At 41.8% G+C, this 16,623-nt stretch overlaps 2 protein-coding genes across 3 annotated transcripts in view; one reads left to right on the plus strand and one right to left on the minus strand.

The window, feature by feature from the left end:
* The window catches only part of RNF170 (ring finger protein 170), a 33,084-nt gene extending 16,568 nt beyond the window's left edge, over window positions 1–16,516 (minus strand). The window contains exons 1-3 of one of the 2 annotated variants that reach the window (XM_010846391.1): window positions 16,285–16,516; window positions 10,765–10,908; window positions 1,371–1,446 (exon numbers count right to left, since the gene is read on the minus strand). In XM_010846391.1, the coding sequence (XP_010844693.1) occupies window positions 1,371–1,446; window positions 10,765–10,901 (213 nt within the window). In that variant the 5' untranslated portion in view covers window positions 10,902–10,908; window positions 16,285–16,516. Of the gene's footprint in view, window positions 1–1,370; window positions 1,447–10,764; window positions 10,915–16,284 lie in introns of those variants that run through there. The other variant, XM_010846392.1, reaches the window with a different exon arrangement.
* HOOK3 (hook microtubule-tethering protein 3) overlaps window positions 13,383–16,623 on the plus strand; it is a 92,139-nt gene continuing 88,898 nt past the window's right edge. Inside the window, exons 1-2 of the mRNA XM_010846449.1 lie at window positions 13,383–13,436; window positions 16,526–16,582. Coding sequence (XP_010844751.1) covers window positions 13,383–13,436; window positions 16,526–16,582 — 111 coding nt within the window. The remainder of the gene's footprint in view (window positions 13,437–16,525; window positions 16,583–16,623) is intronic.

A 16,623-nucleotide genomic window follows, 5' to 3' on the forward strand; every position in this document is an offset into this window, starting at 1 on the left:
TTACAGGTTTGATAAACTCACGAGCCTCCGCTGCTGTTCCCCTTACCCTGCACGGGCTCTACCTTGCTTCCTGAACACGGTCTAAAGATGAAAACCTGGACTAACTCTGGAGTTACTCTATTAGAAAGAGTTAAGTTATCCTGAATTACTCTGCAGGCTGAGCTGAAGCCTTCACTCGGTGAAGAATCCGGTGGGCCGAGCAACTCTCCAAGGGTTCACTTTTCTTCTATTTCTAACATCTGCTTCATTCATACATCCCTGACCGTGCGACATGTTTGGAGATTAAATGACATAGTTATATGGGAAATCACTTTGTAAATTATAAAACGCCATCCCTGCGTGAATTATTGATAACAAGAGCTCTGGAACACAATACTACGAATATGTTTACACTATTTCTGTGTCATGGGATTAAAGTTCTATGGAGCAAGAATTCTTGTCCATTTAGTTCATGAATGAATTTCCCACGCCTGGAACAGTATTTGGCATATGGTAGATGGTTAATAAATAAGAGGTAAATGGATATATCATAAAAACTCTCTTTGGAATTAAAGTTGGATTGGTGGGTAGGCAATCAATTTTTAATTTTTTTTTTTTTTTGATGTTCGCTGTCTCAGATGAAGGTGTGCTGTGCTTTAGTCACTTCAATTGTGTCTGACTCTTTGCGACCCTATGGACAGTAGCCCACCAGGCTTCTCTGTCCATGGGATTCTCCAGGCAAGAATACTGGAATGGGTTGCCAGGCCCTCCTCTAGGGAATCTTCCCGACCCAGGGATCAAACCCGCGTCTCTTAACAACTCCTGCACTGGCAACGCCACCTGGGAAGCCCCGTGAAGGTGTATAATATCCTACTTAACCCAGCCTTCATGAAATATATTTCTGGTTCTTAGTGAGTCCATACAGCTCAAAACAAAGACGAGGCAGAGGAGAGTTCTCCTCTCTGCCTAGCTAGTTTTGTTAATTTTGACCAGAGAAGAAAAAAAAAAAAGGAAAAAAAAAAAACCTACCCGTTACAGTCATTTATTTGAAGGTCTTAGGGGAATGTATTTTAGAAAGAGTAGTTTTTCCACCACATTTCATTAAAGTCAATGAGACAGTGATTTTTTTCCTTATCAGTTAAATAGGAAACTGCTGTCTTTTAAAGCAAATTAAAATTAGCACATGAAAATATCTTAGATTAAGGCTAATCATTTGCCTAATCTGAAAACGTACAATCAACAGGATAACGAAAGGTAACTAACTCCAAGCAGGAGAGAAGCCTGTGCTTCTGTGGAAGGAATTTACGGATATTCCATCACTATTTCTTCCGCAAAAGGGGTAAGACTACGGCCTCCTCACACAAACGCGCAGACTCGTGTCACGACAGTACCTGTTCTGTTTGAAGCTGTTCCCGAAGCACCCTCACTAGCTCTTGGTTTTCTGGGTGAATATTTTGATGTGCATTTCTGTTGAAGAAAAACATAGTAAAGTTTCAATATAAAACACTGTCTGATGAATCAGTTTTCCTTCTCGATCTAACTTTTGACCCAGACTCCTGGTAACGTGAGAAGCAGAGATGACAACCAACACCTGTACTCCAGCTGCAGGACTGAACATTCTAGGCCATTCTGAGCGCACTGACCGAGTGTAACGAGCAAATGATGAAACCCACAGGCCTAGTGCCCTGGGGACTGAATGTAATTGCAGACTCACACGTCATATAGAGAACAATTAACACGTTTACTTTTTCTGTAAAATGTCTCATATTATTATGCAAGACAAAACTTCTCCATATCTAATCAGGTCTTTCTCCCAACTTTTCACCTATAAGGACACAGGGGACAGAAAAAAACCCAAACCAAAATGTATGATGTAGAAAAGCCCAAACCTATCATACTACTAATATCTTAAAACATTAACAAGATGTGGATGGACCTAGAGTGTGTCAAACAGAGTGAACGCAGAAAGAGAAAAACAAATACTGCATATTAACATCTATATGTGGCATCCAGAAAAATGGCACAAATGAATCTATTTCCAAGGTAGGGACGGAGACGCAGATGCAGAGAACGGACTTGTGGGCACAGCGGGGGAGGGAGAGGGTGGCATGAATTGAGAGAGTAGCACTGCCGTATACACACCACCACATGCAGACAGCTAGAGGGGACCTGCTGAAGCGCACAGGGAGCTCAGCTCTGCGCCCTGCCAGGGCCTAGAGGGCTGGAAGGGCGCAGGTGGGAGGGAGGCCCAAGGGGGAGGGGATGTACGCATATATACGGCGATTCGTAACACTGTCCACCAGAAACGAACACACTGTAAGCAATTATACACCAATTAAAAAAAAAAAGAATCAAAGGTAAGATGTTAGTGGCCGATACAAAAGGACAAGACACGAGAGGACTGAAAATCAGAAGCTCTAGTTAAGGTTGTAGGGTGGGAAGCGCAGATTTACATCTGAATCGGTTTAACTTCATTTGGCTGTAGCAGTTTTTTCTAAACCTAAATCTCTTTTAACGGCAATATTTCAAGTCCACTCAGCACTGGTGTTAATCTATAGAAGGACCTTTACTCTCTGGCTGAATCAATATTCCCCAGCACCTAGAATTCCAAATCAGCATTTCAATGGGATAAGAAAAATTACAGATATCCATCCTATGGTTATTTAATTTTTAGTAAAACATTTAAATTTTAGAAAAGAAAGCTGAAAAAATATAACCATTATTTCAGAGATGACAAAAAAAGCAATTTAAAGTCAAATATCTAATCAGAAGCTTGACATCAATGTAATGAAACTGCTTGAACTCTGTTTAAACATCTTAAATTTTGGTGGATTATTTATTTTTAAATGTTATGTTCTTATGATTGAATGAATGAATCAGTGAAAGAAAGCTGCTGTGGGAAAAACAACGTATCCAGGAACAGGCTAGGAACTGTCTCATTTACACACCAGTATGGGCTTCCCTGGAGAAGGCAATGGCAACCCACTCCAGTGTTCTTGCCTGGAGAATCCCAGGGACGGGGGAGACTGGTGGGCTGCTGTCTATGGGGTCGCACAGAATTGGACATGACTGAAGTGACTTAGCAGCAGCAGCAGCAGCTTCCCTGGTGGCCCAGATAATAAAGAATCTGCCTGCAATGCAAGAAACCCAGGTTGGATCCCTAGGTTGGGAAGACCCCCTGGAGAAGGGAATGGCTATCCACTTCAGAATTCTTGCCTGGAGAATCCCATGGACAGAGGAGCCTGGTGGGCTATACAGTCCATGGGGTTGCAAACATGACTGAACAACCAACATTTTCACTTTTTCAAACACACAGCTAACTGGAAATTCTTGACTCTTTGACACTGCAGAACCATTCATTCCCTTTCACTGAAAAAAAGTCATGAGTTTCAGAGTATGTGTGTATATATATATATGTATAATATATAAATGTATATAAATATATTAGACAATATAAATGTTTATTATATATAAATATTTATATATATAAAACCCATGTCACTGGAAGGTATTTCTTTTAGTTTCTTTCCATAAAATATATGAAATTCTTAAATCTGATAGAATATTAGAAAGTCAAGGTGCAGTCAAAGAACAAGAAAAAACAGCCCAAGATTCTGATCGTGGTGTGAGCTTCAGGTAACTAAATGTGACCGGCAACTTTGGGTACGGAACCAAAAATCCAGAAAATGGGATAATCTAGATAGATTGAGAGCTAGATTAGAAATCTGGAACATATCGTGATAGAGAAAACTGCGGGTTAGTCATTGGTCACTTGTGCTACAGCCCACGACGCCAAACCTAGAGTTCACACCTGGCCCACCTTCCCCAGGTGATGAGAATCAGCCAATCTGGGGTTTCTGGGTCAGCACCAAGGAGGTGGTCTGCAAGGCTAAGACCCCTGCCATTTCCTTCCCCCAGAAGTAGTAGTCCCGGCCTGAAATAATCCCTACTTTTGCAAATAACTTCTTTGCCCCACCCTCCTTCTGCCTATGAAACCCTTCCATTTCATACAGCTCCTCTGGCCACCTCTCTACTTGCTGGACAGGAAGCTGCCTGATTCATGAATAGCTTAGTAAAGCCAATTAGATCTTCAAATGAACTGGCTGAATTTTTGTTTTTTAATACTATGATCACCTTAGCGATGAGAAAATGATTGCATTTGACACGAAGAAGGTCTAAACTGAGATGCCAAAGTGAGTGGCTCCACGATGGAACAGAAGAACACCTGTTGTTGTATCTATCAACGATTTATGGTCCTTCTACATTCTTTGAAAGGAGAAACCCAAACTGTCAAACTAGTTAAGTTACACGTAGCCCTGGAAAGGAGCCAGGAACCTCTCAGGTGAGGAAAGCAATGATACCCAAAGCGTGGGTCAAGAAATGAAATTGGAATCAAAGTTTACTGATATGCAAGCATGGGTTAACCTGCATACCAGACGTTTGTCACTGGCTTCTGGTCCGTCAACACATGTCAGCTATTATTAATGGCTTAAGCAGGAAGAATAAATTGAAAATATTTTAAAAGAAATTAATTAAACTACAAAGCACTGCTGAGAAATATTAAAGAAGACATCCCATGTTCACAGACCGGAAGACAACACTGTTAAGATGTCAATACTATCCGAAGTGATCTAGCTACAGATTCAGTGCCACCTCTATCAAAATCCCAACGGCATTCTTGGCAGAAATAGAAAAACGCATCCTAAAATTTACACGGTATCTCCAGGGACTCCAAAGAGGCAAAATAATCTTGAAAGAGAGGAAAGAAGTTGTAAGACACTTCCTGATTTCAAAACTTGCTGCAAAGTTATAGTAAAAACAGTACCAGTAACAAGGCCAAATGCATAAACCAAGGGAGCTGACCACAGAGACCAGAGAGACACGCTTAGATATATATGGTTCATTGGCTTTTGACAAGGATGCCAAGGCCCTTTAGTGGAGTAAGGACAGCCTTTGCAACAAAAGATGTTGGAAAAACTGGCTATCCACATGCAAAACAATGAATTTGAACCCTTACCTCATATTATATTGGAGAAGGCAATGGCACCCCACTCCAGTTACTCTTGCCTGGAAAATCCCACGGACGGAGGAGCCTGGTGGGCTGCCGTCTATGGAGTCGCACAGAGTTGGACATGACTGAAGCGACTTAGCAGTAGCAGCTCATATCATATACAAAAATTAACTCAAAATGGATCTAGCACCTAAACTCACGAGCTAGAACTATAAAAATCTTAGAAAAAACATAGACGGAAATCTTTGTGACCTTCAACTTAACAATGACTTCATAACCATGACACCAAAACATGGGCAACAAAAGAGAGAGAAAAAAAAAAAGATAAATTGAACTTCATCAAAATTTAAAAAATTTTGTGCATCAAGGAACACTATCAAGAGGATAAAAGCAGGGCTTCCCTGGTGGCTCGGTGGTAATGAATCCTCCTGCCAACGCAGGAGACATGGGTTCAATCCCTGATCTGGGAAGATCCCACATGCCTCGGAGCAACTAAGTCCACGCACCACAACTACTGAGCCCACACTCCAGAGCCGGGAGCAGCAACCACTGAAGCCCTCGGGCCCTAGAGCCGTGCTCCACGAGGAGGCCGGGCGCCAAACTAGAGGAGCCCCACTCCCCACAACTAGAGGAAGCCCATGCGTCCAGCGACAAAAACCCGGCACAGCGAGACAAATAAATACGATAAACCAAGGGAAAGAAGAATTAAAAAAAGAGGCCAAAAGGACAACCAACAGAATGAGAGTATTAGTAAGCCATATATTTGATAAGTGATTGAGACAGAATATAGAAAGAACTCATGACTCAAACACCAAAAAGGCAACACCCTAATTCAAATATGCATGAAAGACTGGAATAAACATTTCTCTAAAGAAGATACACAAATCGCCAATAAGCACATGAAATGATGTCCAACATCATTAGTCATTAGTGAAATGCAAACCAAAACCACAATGAGATACCAATTCACATCCACGAGGATGACTATCAAAAAAGCAGAAAGTATCAACTGCTGGCCAGGATGCAGGGATACTGGAGCGGTCGTGCGCTGCTGGGGGGGATGTAAGACGCGGCAGTTGCTGTGAAAAACAGATTAAACGTTCCTCAAAAAGTTAAACACAGCGTTACTGTATGATCCAGGAATTCCAGTAGGAAGCAGGGACTCAAACGCTTTCTTGTAGCCCCTCATTCACAGAGCACCATTCACAACAGCCAGAAGGTGGGAACAACCCAAATGTCCATCAACAGACGAATAAATATAGTATACATGTGCCATGGAATACTATTCGACTGTAAAAAAGGAATAAAATTCTGGTGGATGATACAGCATAGATGAACCTAGAATGCATTACACTAAGAGAGACAAGCCAGACACAAAAGGACAAAATACTGTCCAATTCCTGTTTATGAGGTATGTAGACTAGCCTAATTTCTTGAGACGGAAGTTGGAATAAAGGTTACCAGGGACTGGGAGAGGAGGAATAGGGAGCTATTATTTAGCTGGTAGAGTTTCTGTTTCGAATGGTGAGAAAGTTCTAGAAATGACAGTGGTGATGGTTGCACAGCACTGTGAATGTTCCTAATGCCAATGAGTACTTAAATGATGACTTTTATGTTACGGGTATTTCACCACAACGTGAAGAATGAATGAATCATAATGACTAAAAACATCAAAGAAATTACAGAAAAAGATAAAAGGTTCCTTTGTTTGACTCTTATTCTATGCATGCTGCCTCTCCTTCAACTTATTGATGGCTCCAGTTGGAAGGGACAGGATTACAGCTGCAAACTGAATTTGAATCTGAAGAGCCAGACAGCAACTTAAACTGACCTCCCTACCCAAGTCCAATCGTGTGACAGATTCAATACAGCATCCGAGCACTGGGAGAGCACCTTATGTTATTTGAGAAGTTGTATCTTAAGCTGAAACCTCGTCATTAGTCCCTACCTGCTGGCCCTATATAAGGTAATAGAAAGTACACACACTGGTCTCTGCCCTGGTCCCTGGCACAGACCTCCAGAAACACTTGGTAAATCCCTAAGTGATAAGTACACTAGGAGCACCCTGTTTTATATAATATTTGGTCTCTGACATGGTCCCTCACACAGAGCTCCTGAAACCCTTGTAAATTCCTGGGTGACAGGAGTGTCTTTTGTTCCCAGCAGGTGACTCTGGGTGGGCACCCAGATGAGGGCTGGTCACCGGAACAACAAGCACAGGATTAGAAGGCTGGAATTTTCAGAGTCCCCCACCCCCCGACTCCTGGCCCCATTCTCCAGAAAGAGGAGAGGGCCCAGAAACAGAGTTAATAACTGATCACGTCTACATGAAGATGCCTCCACAAAATCCCTGGAGAGCTTCATACAGGTGAACACGTCCACCCCAGGAAGGGGATGACCCCACACCCCGACCCCACAGGGACAGAGGCTCCTGCACTCAGGACCGCCCCAGGCCTTGCCCAATGCACCTCGTCACCTGTCTGTGTATCTGTATCCTTCATCACACCCCTTAATAAACTGGTAAGCCCACTGCTTCCCCGACTTCTGTGAGCTGCTCTGGCAAGGTAATCGAACCTGAGGCGGGGGTTACGAGAGCCTCCGATTTCTGGTGGAAAACCTGAGGACAGAAATCAGACAGAGGCGGTGGGTAACCTGGGGACCTATCACTGGCTGTTGGCATCTGAAGTGTGGTGGGACTGAGCCCTTAACCTGTGCGATGATCTGACACTGTCTCCAGGCAGACAGGGTCAGAACTGAGTTAAACTGTGGGACGCCCAGATGGTGTCAAGAAGAACTGCTTGGCAGGGGAAAACCCACCTACATTTGGTGACCAGAAGTAGAGTTCCGTATAAGAATGAAGTAGACACATAAGACAGAAACAGGAGGAACAGGTTCCTTCACTGCAGAAGCAGGAAATGTCCACAGGTCTTTCCTGGACACCCTAGTGCAAGCCGTGAAGCTACACAGAATAAAACTTTCTCTTCTTCAACAAAACACACCCTCGCCATATGTAAAGTTTGTGCATCCTACAGTCCTTCCCCTAAGCGAGATATCCCCAGTTCTTCCGGGCATTTTTATATGGTTTGTTTCCGTAGCTTTGCCCATTTTCATAACCTCCCCTGACTCTCTTCCAGTTTAAAATGCTTAACCCAAGCTGAATATAATCTATATGCAAACTTTATCTGATTATTCTGATTAACACACTCTAATGCTGGTAAGCTTTTGGCATCTACAATATACAATTGCCTTGTTAATAGAAACTTTTCATTTTGGGTTTCACATCACTGCAGCCTGTGAGGAAAACACTTTTATTTACAAGCAATAATTATCCCTAGTAGAGAAATTAGAAAAATAAAGGAAAACGATTTTTCAATAAAATTAATTTATAAAAATCCGTCTTAAAAACAAAATGGGCTACTTGACCTATGGTTTTATGAGGTGTCTTTCACTTAATTCTCACTCAACAATTTATCGTGGATACTTTCAAATGACAATAAATTCCTATCTCTATATCCCATTCTTAATAGGTAAGGAACAAATTTCTTTTTTTTGGAATTTACCTAGTCATGACTCATTTTAAAAGCAGCTTTATTGAGATATAATTAAATCACCACAGTCAATTTTAGAACATTTTCATCATTTCAAAAAGAAACATTCAGCTCTCTCTCCCTACACCTCTACCTTCTACTCTAGTCCCTCTAGAATCTACTTTCTACCATGAATCTACTTTCTGTCTCTGCAGATTTTCCTATTGTGGACATACAAACAGACTCAAACACACGGCCTTTTGTGTCTGGTTCATGTCACTTAGCAAAGTGCTTTCAAGTTCCCTCCATAAGGCAGCACGCATCCATCAGTGTTCATTTCTTTTCATAGCTGAATGATATGCCTTTGCATGGACCTACCACATTTTGTTTATCCATTTTCCTGTTGATGGATCCAGTCATCTGTTTCCACCTTTTGGATATTAGGAACAATCCTGCTGTGAACATCCCTGTACATGTTTTTACAGGGAGATATGCTTTCATTTCTCACTGTACACATACAGGGGAGTGAAACTGCTAGGACACATGGCGACTCTATGCTTAGTCATCTGAGGAACTGAAGGCTTTCCAAGGTGCCTGCACTACCAGTGTATGAGGGCTCCAATTTCCCCACACCCCCAACAATCACCATGATTTGACTTTTTGAACCCAGCCATCCCAGTGAAGTGAGTGTGAAGCTGTATTTCACTGTGGTTTGGTTTGCATTTCCCTGAATGACTAACGATGTCAGGCACGCGTTCACGTACTTGTTGGCCGTTTGTACATCTTTGGAGGAATGCCTATTCTGATCCTTTGCCCATTTATTAACTGTGTTATTTGTCTTTTTGTTACAGAGTTTTGAGTTCTCTATCTATTCAGACATAAGGGCCTATGTATGAAATATTTCAGATCAGACATGTGATCTGAAATATTTTCTCCCATTCAGTGAACTGACTTCATTGCCTTGATGACGGTCTTTGAAGCAAAAAAAAGTTGTTACTTTTGATGAATTCCAATTTATCTATTTTCTTTTGTTGATCATGCTTGTGGCATCATATCAATTTCCATGATTTACTCCTAGAGTTTTATAGTTTTAGTTCTTACATTTAAATCTTTGATCCATCTTGAGTTAATTTTTGTATATGATACAGTCAACTTTATTTTTCTGCATGTAGGTAACCTTGTCCCAACATCATTTGTTGAACTCTTTCCCTACTAAGAGGTGTTGGTGCCACTGTCAAAAACCAGCCTACCACAGAGGTATAGGATGACCCATTTCTGAATCTTGATTCTGTTGTATCAATATATCAGCTATCCTTCTCAATGAACAATCTAATAAGTGCGCTTCTGTTTTCTTCTTCAACCCACTTGCTAATAGACACGAGTAGAACAAGCTCAAAGGTCAGAGCCCTACAAAAATTCAGTGTCCTGTTTTGGTATACATTAAAACATAATCAGTACTCCTGGGAATGACTTGTCCATCAGTTATAAACTCAGCAGATACTAAATCTGCTATCATCTGGTCATCAGTTCCCCACTATGCCCACAAGTGCATCACCAAGTACCGTGTAAGTATTCTACTGAAATCAACATAATGTCACCCTAATTCAGAAACTAACCATGCAGAAGTAAAAGAGAATGCTCACACCCTGTTCAATAATCCTTTCTTAATTTTTATAAGAAACGAAAAGATCTGTAGTTTTTGGAATTAATCTCTTTTCTATTTTATACTTTTTTGCTCATTTCTGTTTTCAATGATACATATGAAATTAACCTCTATTTGTCAGTATTTACATTTCTAGTTTATTACCTTGTCTCTTGTACTGGCATATAGACATCTGAGATCTTTATTATTCCTGATTCTACAACAGTAACTTTAATTCTAATCTTAAGTCCCTCTACACTGTCCAAGGTATTTTTGGCCCCAGGTTTTTTCATTTAAACATGAAAATATATTTGCGCCTATTGTATCAGCTGCAAGTTGATGAGTTCAATTATGAAAATCACATGTTAAAACTGTGACAGTCCAACAGAAAATATTAACATTTCATTCAAAATATGGATGACAGATTTAAATTTTTTCTGACTGGACAACGTTGATGACAGGAAAACAAAATGCCTTAATACGTTTCACAGTCACTGAAGTCTAGCACTTCCTTTTCACATTAAGTATTGACCATTACTAGACACAGTCAGTCAGTTGCCCTTGGAAATATGCATTATCTCAATTCTTTTGTCCTTTAGTCTCACCTGAAAAGTGCATATACCAGGGTAGCAATCAAAGCGAGACTGACCACAACCGCCACGAGTACTTGGTCACTTACTCCTTCTATGACTGAATCATCATCCAGTTTCAAACTTTGAACTTCACCTTGATATTTGGCCATTCCAGGTCTAAAAGGCAAAGAAACAAGATGAAAATTACAAACAGTACAGTGAAAATGAAATATATCCATTAAAAACAACACAAATGTAGCTGACCTCTTTTAGTGCCCACTTGCAGTAGGTTGCATTAGAAGATAACTCCAGCAGTGAGTTTTTTGGTTTTTTTTTTAATTATTAAAGAATAGGACTTCCCTGCTGGTCTACTGGTTAAAAATCCGCCTGCCAATGCAGGAGACAGAGGTCCGATCTTTGATCTGGGAAGATCCCAGCCGCCACAGGGCAACTAAGTCCGTTGAGCCACAACTACTGAGCCCGTGAGCCTAGGGCCTGTGCTCTGCAACGAGAGTAGCCTCCGCTTGCTGCAACCAGAGAAAGCCCGCATGCAGCAATGAAGGCCCAGCATCGACAAAAATAGAGTAAAAAATAAAAGGTGTTAAGGAATAAAGGGCATTCCTCACGCCCAGGGGCTCTTTCCTTACTCCTGAACACCACATGCATTCCCCATGTAGATCACACCCCATCCTGTCCCTCACGGCACTGAATGAGCATCATGGAATGTACCAGCACGGACAGGGAAGGAAAGACACTGTCTGCTTCTGCAAACGTTCCTGCCCTACCTGGCATGCTGTCCTGTACACAGCAGGACCTAACAAACAGGAGCGACTTACCTTACTTACGGTGCTGGTAATTTGAAAAGTTAAAAGACCATAGAACACACAGCCTTTGATAGCTATCCTGAGACTACTTGAATTAATAAAAATTCTGGTGCTTGGAAAACTACTGGTCTCAGCTGGGACTAAGCTCAGCTTATAGTTCAGAATTCTGTGACCTGCTTGGCAGTCAGAATGACTCTCAGGTTGAATTTCCTTATGAAGAGACAAGGCAACATACAAAAGGATCCTTCCCAGTTGAGAAAGTTATCACTCAACTGGAGGAAAATAATACCCGATTTCTGTAAGTATGAGGGAAATTAGCCAGACCACATCAGAGTCCAAATATCACAGGTAATTCCTATTTCTTTCAGATGACAAACACTGAAGTTACTTAAAATCTCATAAGACACCGAAAGGGAAATAAAGGCAATAAATATTCAATGACATCTATACAACTATTTATAAATAAAATCCTCTATGTGTATAATGTACTGCCCTGAAAATAGCTTTATTCAATGGCATCATTAATCAGGTGAGTTTCTGTTCAAAGGAAACTTTGAGTGTGAAAGTCTTAACACTTTAGAAAAGGACCTGAAAAACTAGTAAGAAAATGAATGACCTCTCACGGAAGAAACTTAAGCAAACAAACAGATCAAAGACAGCTATCATCGGCTTTACACATAGTAATGGCCTGATGCATCAGGAACTTTCTAATGACAGGTTTTGAGTAATCTTAATGAAAGCACACACCAGGAACTCAGAGAAGGAGTTTTCACCTCAGGATTTTATTCAAAAGAACACTCAGATGAACAGCCAACTGAAGAAAACAGCCTCCAACAATCTCAGGGTGGCCACGCGGACAATTTAGATTTGTATTATGGCCAGGTTTCCTCTGTTTAAATTGAGATGCTGGGCTGTGTCAGAAGTCCTAAGGGCATGAGGATGACTCACATCTGCTCAAAGATAAGCAAATGTTATCCCACGTCAAGATTCCCAGCCTCTAATTACTCAATCAGGTTGCTAGGATTCTCTCATATGCTGTACATGTAGGGAGCTTATTACTTTGTACTTAAAAAAAAAATGGGTTGCATTTGTTTCTGTATTCTTCCAGGTGTAATCAGTGATAAAGTGACTACATTCTACTGTATAAACTCTATATATATATATTTGTGTGTATACACGCACACACAATATATTCCTTTTTTATTGGAGTATAATGCTGTATGATGTTGTGTCAGTTTCTGCTGTACAATCATGTGACTCAGCCATAGGTATACCTATATCCCCTCCCTCTTTCCCCTTGAGCCTCCCTCCTCCACCCCATCCCCCTCCTCTAGGTCATCACAAAGCCCCGGGATCAGCCGTGCTATACAGCAGGTTTGCCAGTAACTGTTTTACACACGGTAGTGTATGTCAAGCCCAATCTCCCAACTCATCCCACCCTTCCCTATAACTGAATCGCTCTGCTGTACCCCTGAAACTAACGTTGACATTGCAAATCAACTACAGTTTTCAATAAAAATATATGCACACACTCTACTGAATAAATATATGACTTCTACCAATGCCACTCTTAAGATTCTGCTTTCTTCACATTTTCGAGAGCTCAGAGATCCAGGATACTTTGAGTGTTGCAGGATCATGCAATGTTATTTGCACCATCTTCTAGCAAAAGTGTCCAATGTTGTTGAAACGAAGAGTCACTTTTTATTTCCACAAATTCTAGTGTCACTGAAGAAGGTGCCTGGGCTGAGAGAGGGTGGGAAGGGCAGAGACAGCTGGGAAGTTTCACAGAGGAACCTGTGGTCCTTTTGGCTGCGTTTCCTCGCCATGTGGAAACACCAGCCCTCGCACGGACAACTGCTAGCGGTGTCTGATCGGCTTGTTGGGGGTTTCAATAGTTAACTTCCGCCAGCAGTCTCTCTTATCATCAAAGTCAAAAAAGGACCTGTAGGAGTTAGTGGCTCAGCAATGAGGTATTGATCCACCACTTCAGTTTGGAAAGAGGCATTACAGGGGATAAACAATAAAAAGAAATAAAATCATCTACTTGAAGAGATGACTTGGAAATGAGTTCCAACGTCAACCTGAACTCCAGTCCTCCAGGTTCTACTGGCCCGAGACAAAACAGTACTTCTGACTGTAACTGAGGGCGCGGGTTCTCAGCTCGAGCCCAGGCACCGTGAGGAGGCATGGAGGCCCAGAGTTCGGCTCCAATTCTGCTGTCACTTAAATCTCTCAGGACCGCTCATTTTCTGCAAAAGGAAAAGGCTGGGATTTGAGGATTTCTTAATTTCCTTTTACCACCACACTTCTCTGAATCGGAGTTTTTTTGGAATTAAAAAATAAATAAATAAAAGGCAGGAAAGGTAAACAGCAAAGGTTAAAACGCTTACAAGTGGGCAGCTGGCCTGGGAGAGCCAGATTCGTATCTTTCCCAGGATAAAATTCTACAGTCTGAATTCTTTGCCAGGATGTATTACTTTAATAATAAACACAAAGGCCAGTGCCTGCTTCCTCCCTTCAGGGATGAAAGTTAGGCTTCACTGCTCAAAGATTTAAGACGTCTACCATTCTTTCCAAGCACCTTAGAGACTGCTGGTTTCCAGGAGGGGGGCACCTTCTGAAGACCTCAGTGACAGGCACGACAGGGCCTCGCACTAAATGCACTACTTGCTTGAAACCCCAAGGAAAGGGTATGAAATTTATAAAACATGGTATCTCATCTATTTCATAGGATCCTGCTAAATGAAAACAAGTGATCAGTACTCTGTCTTAAACTATTTGAGATTTACAGAAACAAAACACATCGATCTTGGGAATGGTGCTGGTAACTGATAGAAGAGGAACTGATTTCCGCACTGGCTTCATTACTGCTTAGCTGGCCAAGGCTTATCGAGTAGCTTAATATATTGAAGAAAAACGAGTTTCGCAGTCAGACAACTGCGTACTCGTGCAAAATCTGGGTCTCAGCTTCCTCATAAGTAAAATACATAAAATTAACAAACTATGTTGAACTTTTTTGGCAAAAAAAAAAAAAACAAAACAACACACTTGTTTTGTGGAGTTGATGAGATAATAGGTAAAACATGTGGCATGTTGGCAGGCTCTCAATAAATGGAAGCTACGATACTTTGATTACTATTATTAACCATCTTCAATGAGTCCATGGAACCATGATAAAACTTAGCCACGCCTTCCCCACAACTGCACTGAGCAGCATCCCAAGCCCTCTTTAATCAGAGCTCTAAGTATGTGTTTCTTGGGAGGACTGGATAAATTTGGCACATTGCCACGAAGGACAGTACCGTGTTTACGTGAAGCTGATAAAACAGCTGTAGATGAGAACTAGCTTCCAAGGAACCAGAGAAAGAGAGCTAAGACAAGTCCCACTTGATTCCCTTTGATCTTTTCCAAAGCTTTCAGGAAAAAAACAACACAGACAAACAAAGGAAGTGTAGGAAATTCCATAACTTCAAAGGAGAAAACTCAATGTCTTTTTACCCAAATTCATGTAGAAACATGGCTTTTGCAGACAAGTACTCACATGCAAGAAGTTTTTAATATGATTTCCTTCATGGAGGGAAACCGCAGCTACCGAATGGAACGCTCAAGAACACATCACGCACAAGTGCATTGTGGGTGAGCCCTCAAACCTGAGACCTGGGAGGCCGAGGTCAAAGGCCTGAGAAAGGGAGCAGGTGGAGCAAAGATGCTCACGCGGGACAGGCCTTCCAGAAAGGATCCACATTCCAAGAAAGGCTGCACAGGAGGGCAAACCAACTTGCTGACTTCACTTGCCTAACAAGGCAGACGGTCACTTAACAGCGCCAGGGAGCCTACAGATATAACCTAGCTCAGAATGTAGAAACTCTGGTTCCACAAAGGTCCAGAGGCACCAACAGAGGAAACAAGGGCGGGTGAGGTACATTTTATCACTTCTAAAGGTTTCTCTGCCTTTAAAATAAAATGCTGTAGGGGAGAATATTTAAAACACCGCTGAGAAGACTTCCGGTAAGATTTTCTACATTCACAAAATGAAAAATCTGATAACCGGTACTCTGAAAAGCATCACTAAAAACTCAATGCTGGGACTTCCCTGGTGGTCCAGTGATTAAGAATTTGCCGTGCAATACAGGGGATGCTGGTTCAATCCCTGGTCAGGGAACTAAGACCCTACAGGCCGCAGGGCAACTAACACAACCTACTGAGCACACGTGCCGTAACTAGAGATCCCGCTTGCCTCAACAAGATTCCCTGTGCTGCAGCTAAAACCTGATGCAGCCAAATATACATATGTGGAAAACAAACAAACAAACCCAATGGTGTCTTGGCAGTTCCGAAAGCTCAATGACAAAACCTAATCTTAATGGGTAAAGGGAGCTCCAAAACCTAGTTTTAATGAGAAAAGGGGGCTCCAGGAACCCCAAACCAAAGAAAGGTGTGTGCTGGGAAGCTAATTTTGCTGCACCACAAATAAAAGTCTGGCATCATGCAGTAAAGTTATGCATACCCTATACCTCAAAAATTCTAGGATTCAAAGGCATCTATTCCCCCCAAAAACTTACACGTGGCACCAGTCTATAGAGATAAGAATGTTAGAGCACTGTTCTTAGCCGCAAACTACAAGTGCAAAATTTGCCCAACGACAGTAGCGTGGACAGATGGTTATATTCATAGAGTGAAGTACTAGACAGCGGTGAAAACTACCTATGGATCTACACAAACTTACTAGGAATGAAAAGCCACGAAATGACACACACAATTTCGCAGAAGTTCAAAAGCAGGCAGAGTAAAAACGGCGTGGTCTAGGTATGCAGACGTCGGTGGGAAAGCTATAAAGAAAAAGCAAGAAAGTGAATATCACAGAAGTCAGTGGACGGAGGAGGGAAGGTGCTCAGAAAAGGAACAGGAGGTGGGGGAGGCAATGCTGTTTTTTTCACCTGCCTGTTTAATTACTAACTAGTCTTTAGGCACGCACGCTGTGCGTGCACTTTCCTGCACACGGTGTCTCGCCTAATGATTCATCGGTAACGCTGCAGAGGGTGCATGCTCAGGAACGGGGCGGGGG

Source organism: Bison bison, unplaced genomic scaffold (genome assembly GCF_000754665.1).
Source record: "Bison bison bison isolate TAMUID 2011002044 unplaced genomic scaffold, Bison_UMD1.0 scf7180017864236, whole genome shotgun sequence".
Taxonomy (NCBI): domain Eukaryota; kingdom Metazoa; phylum Chordata; class Mammalia; order Artiodactyla; family Bovidae; genus Bison; species Bison bison.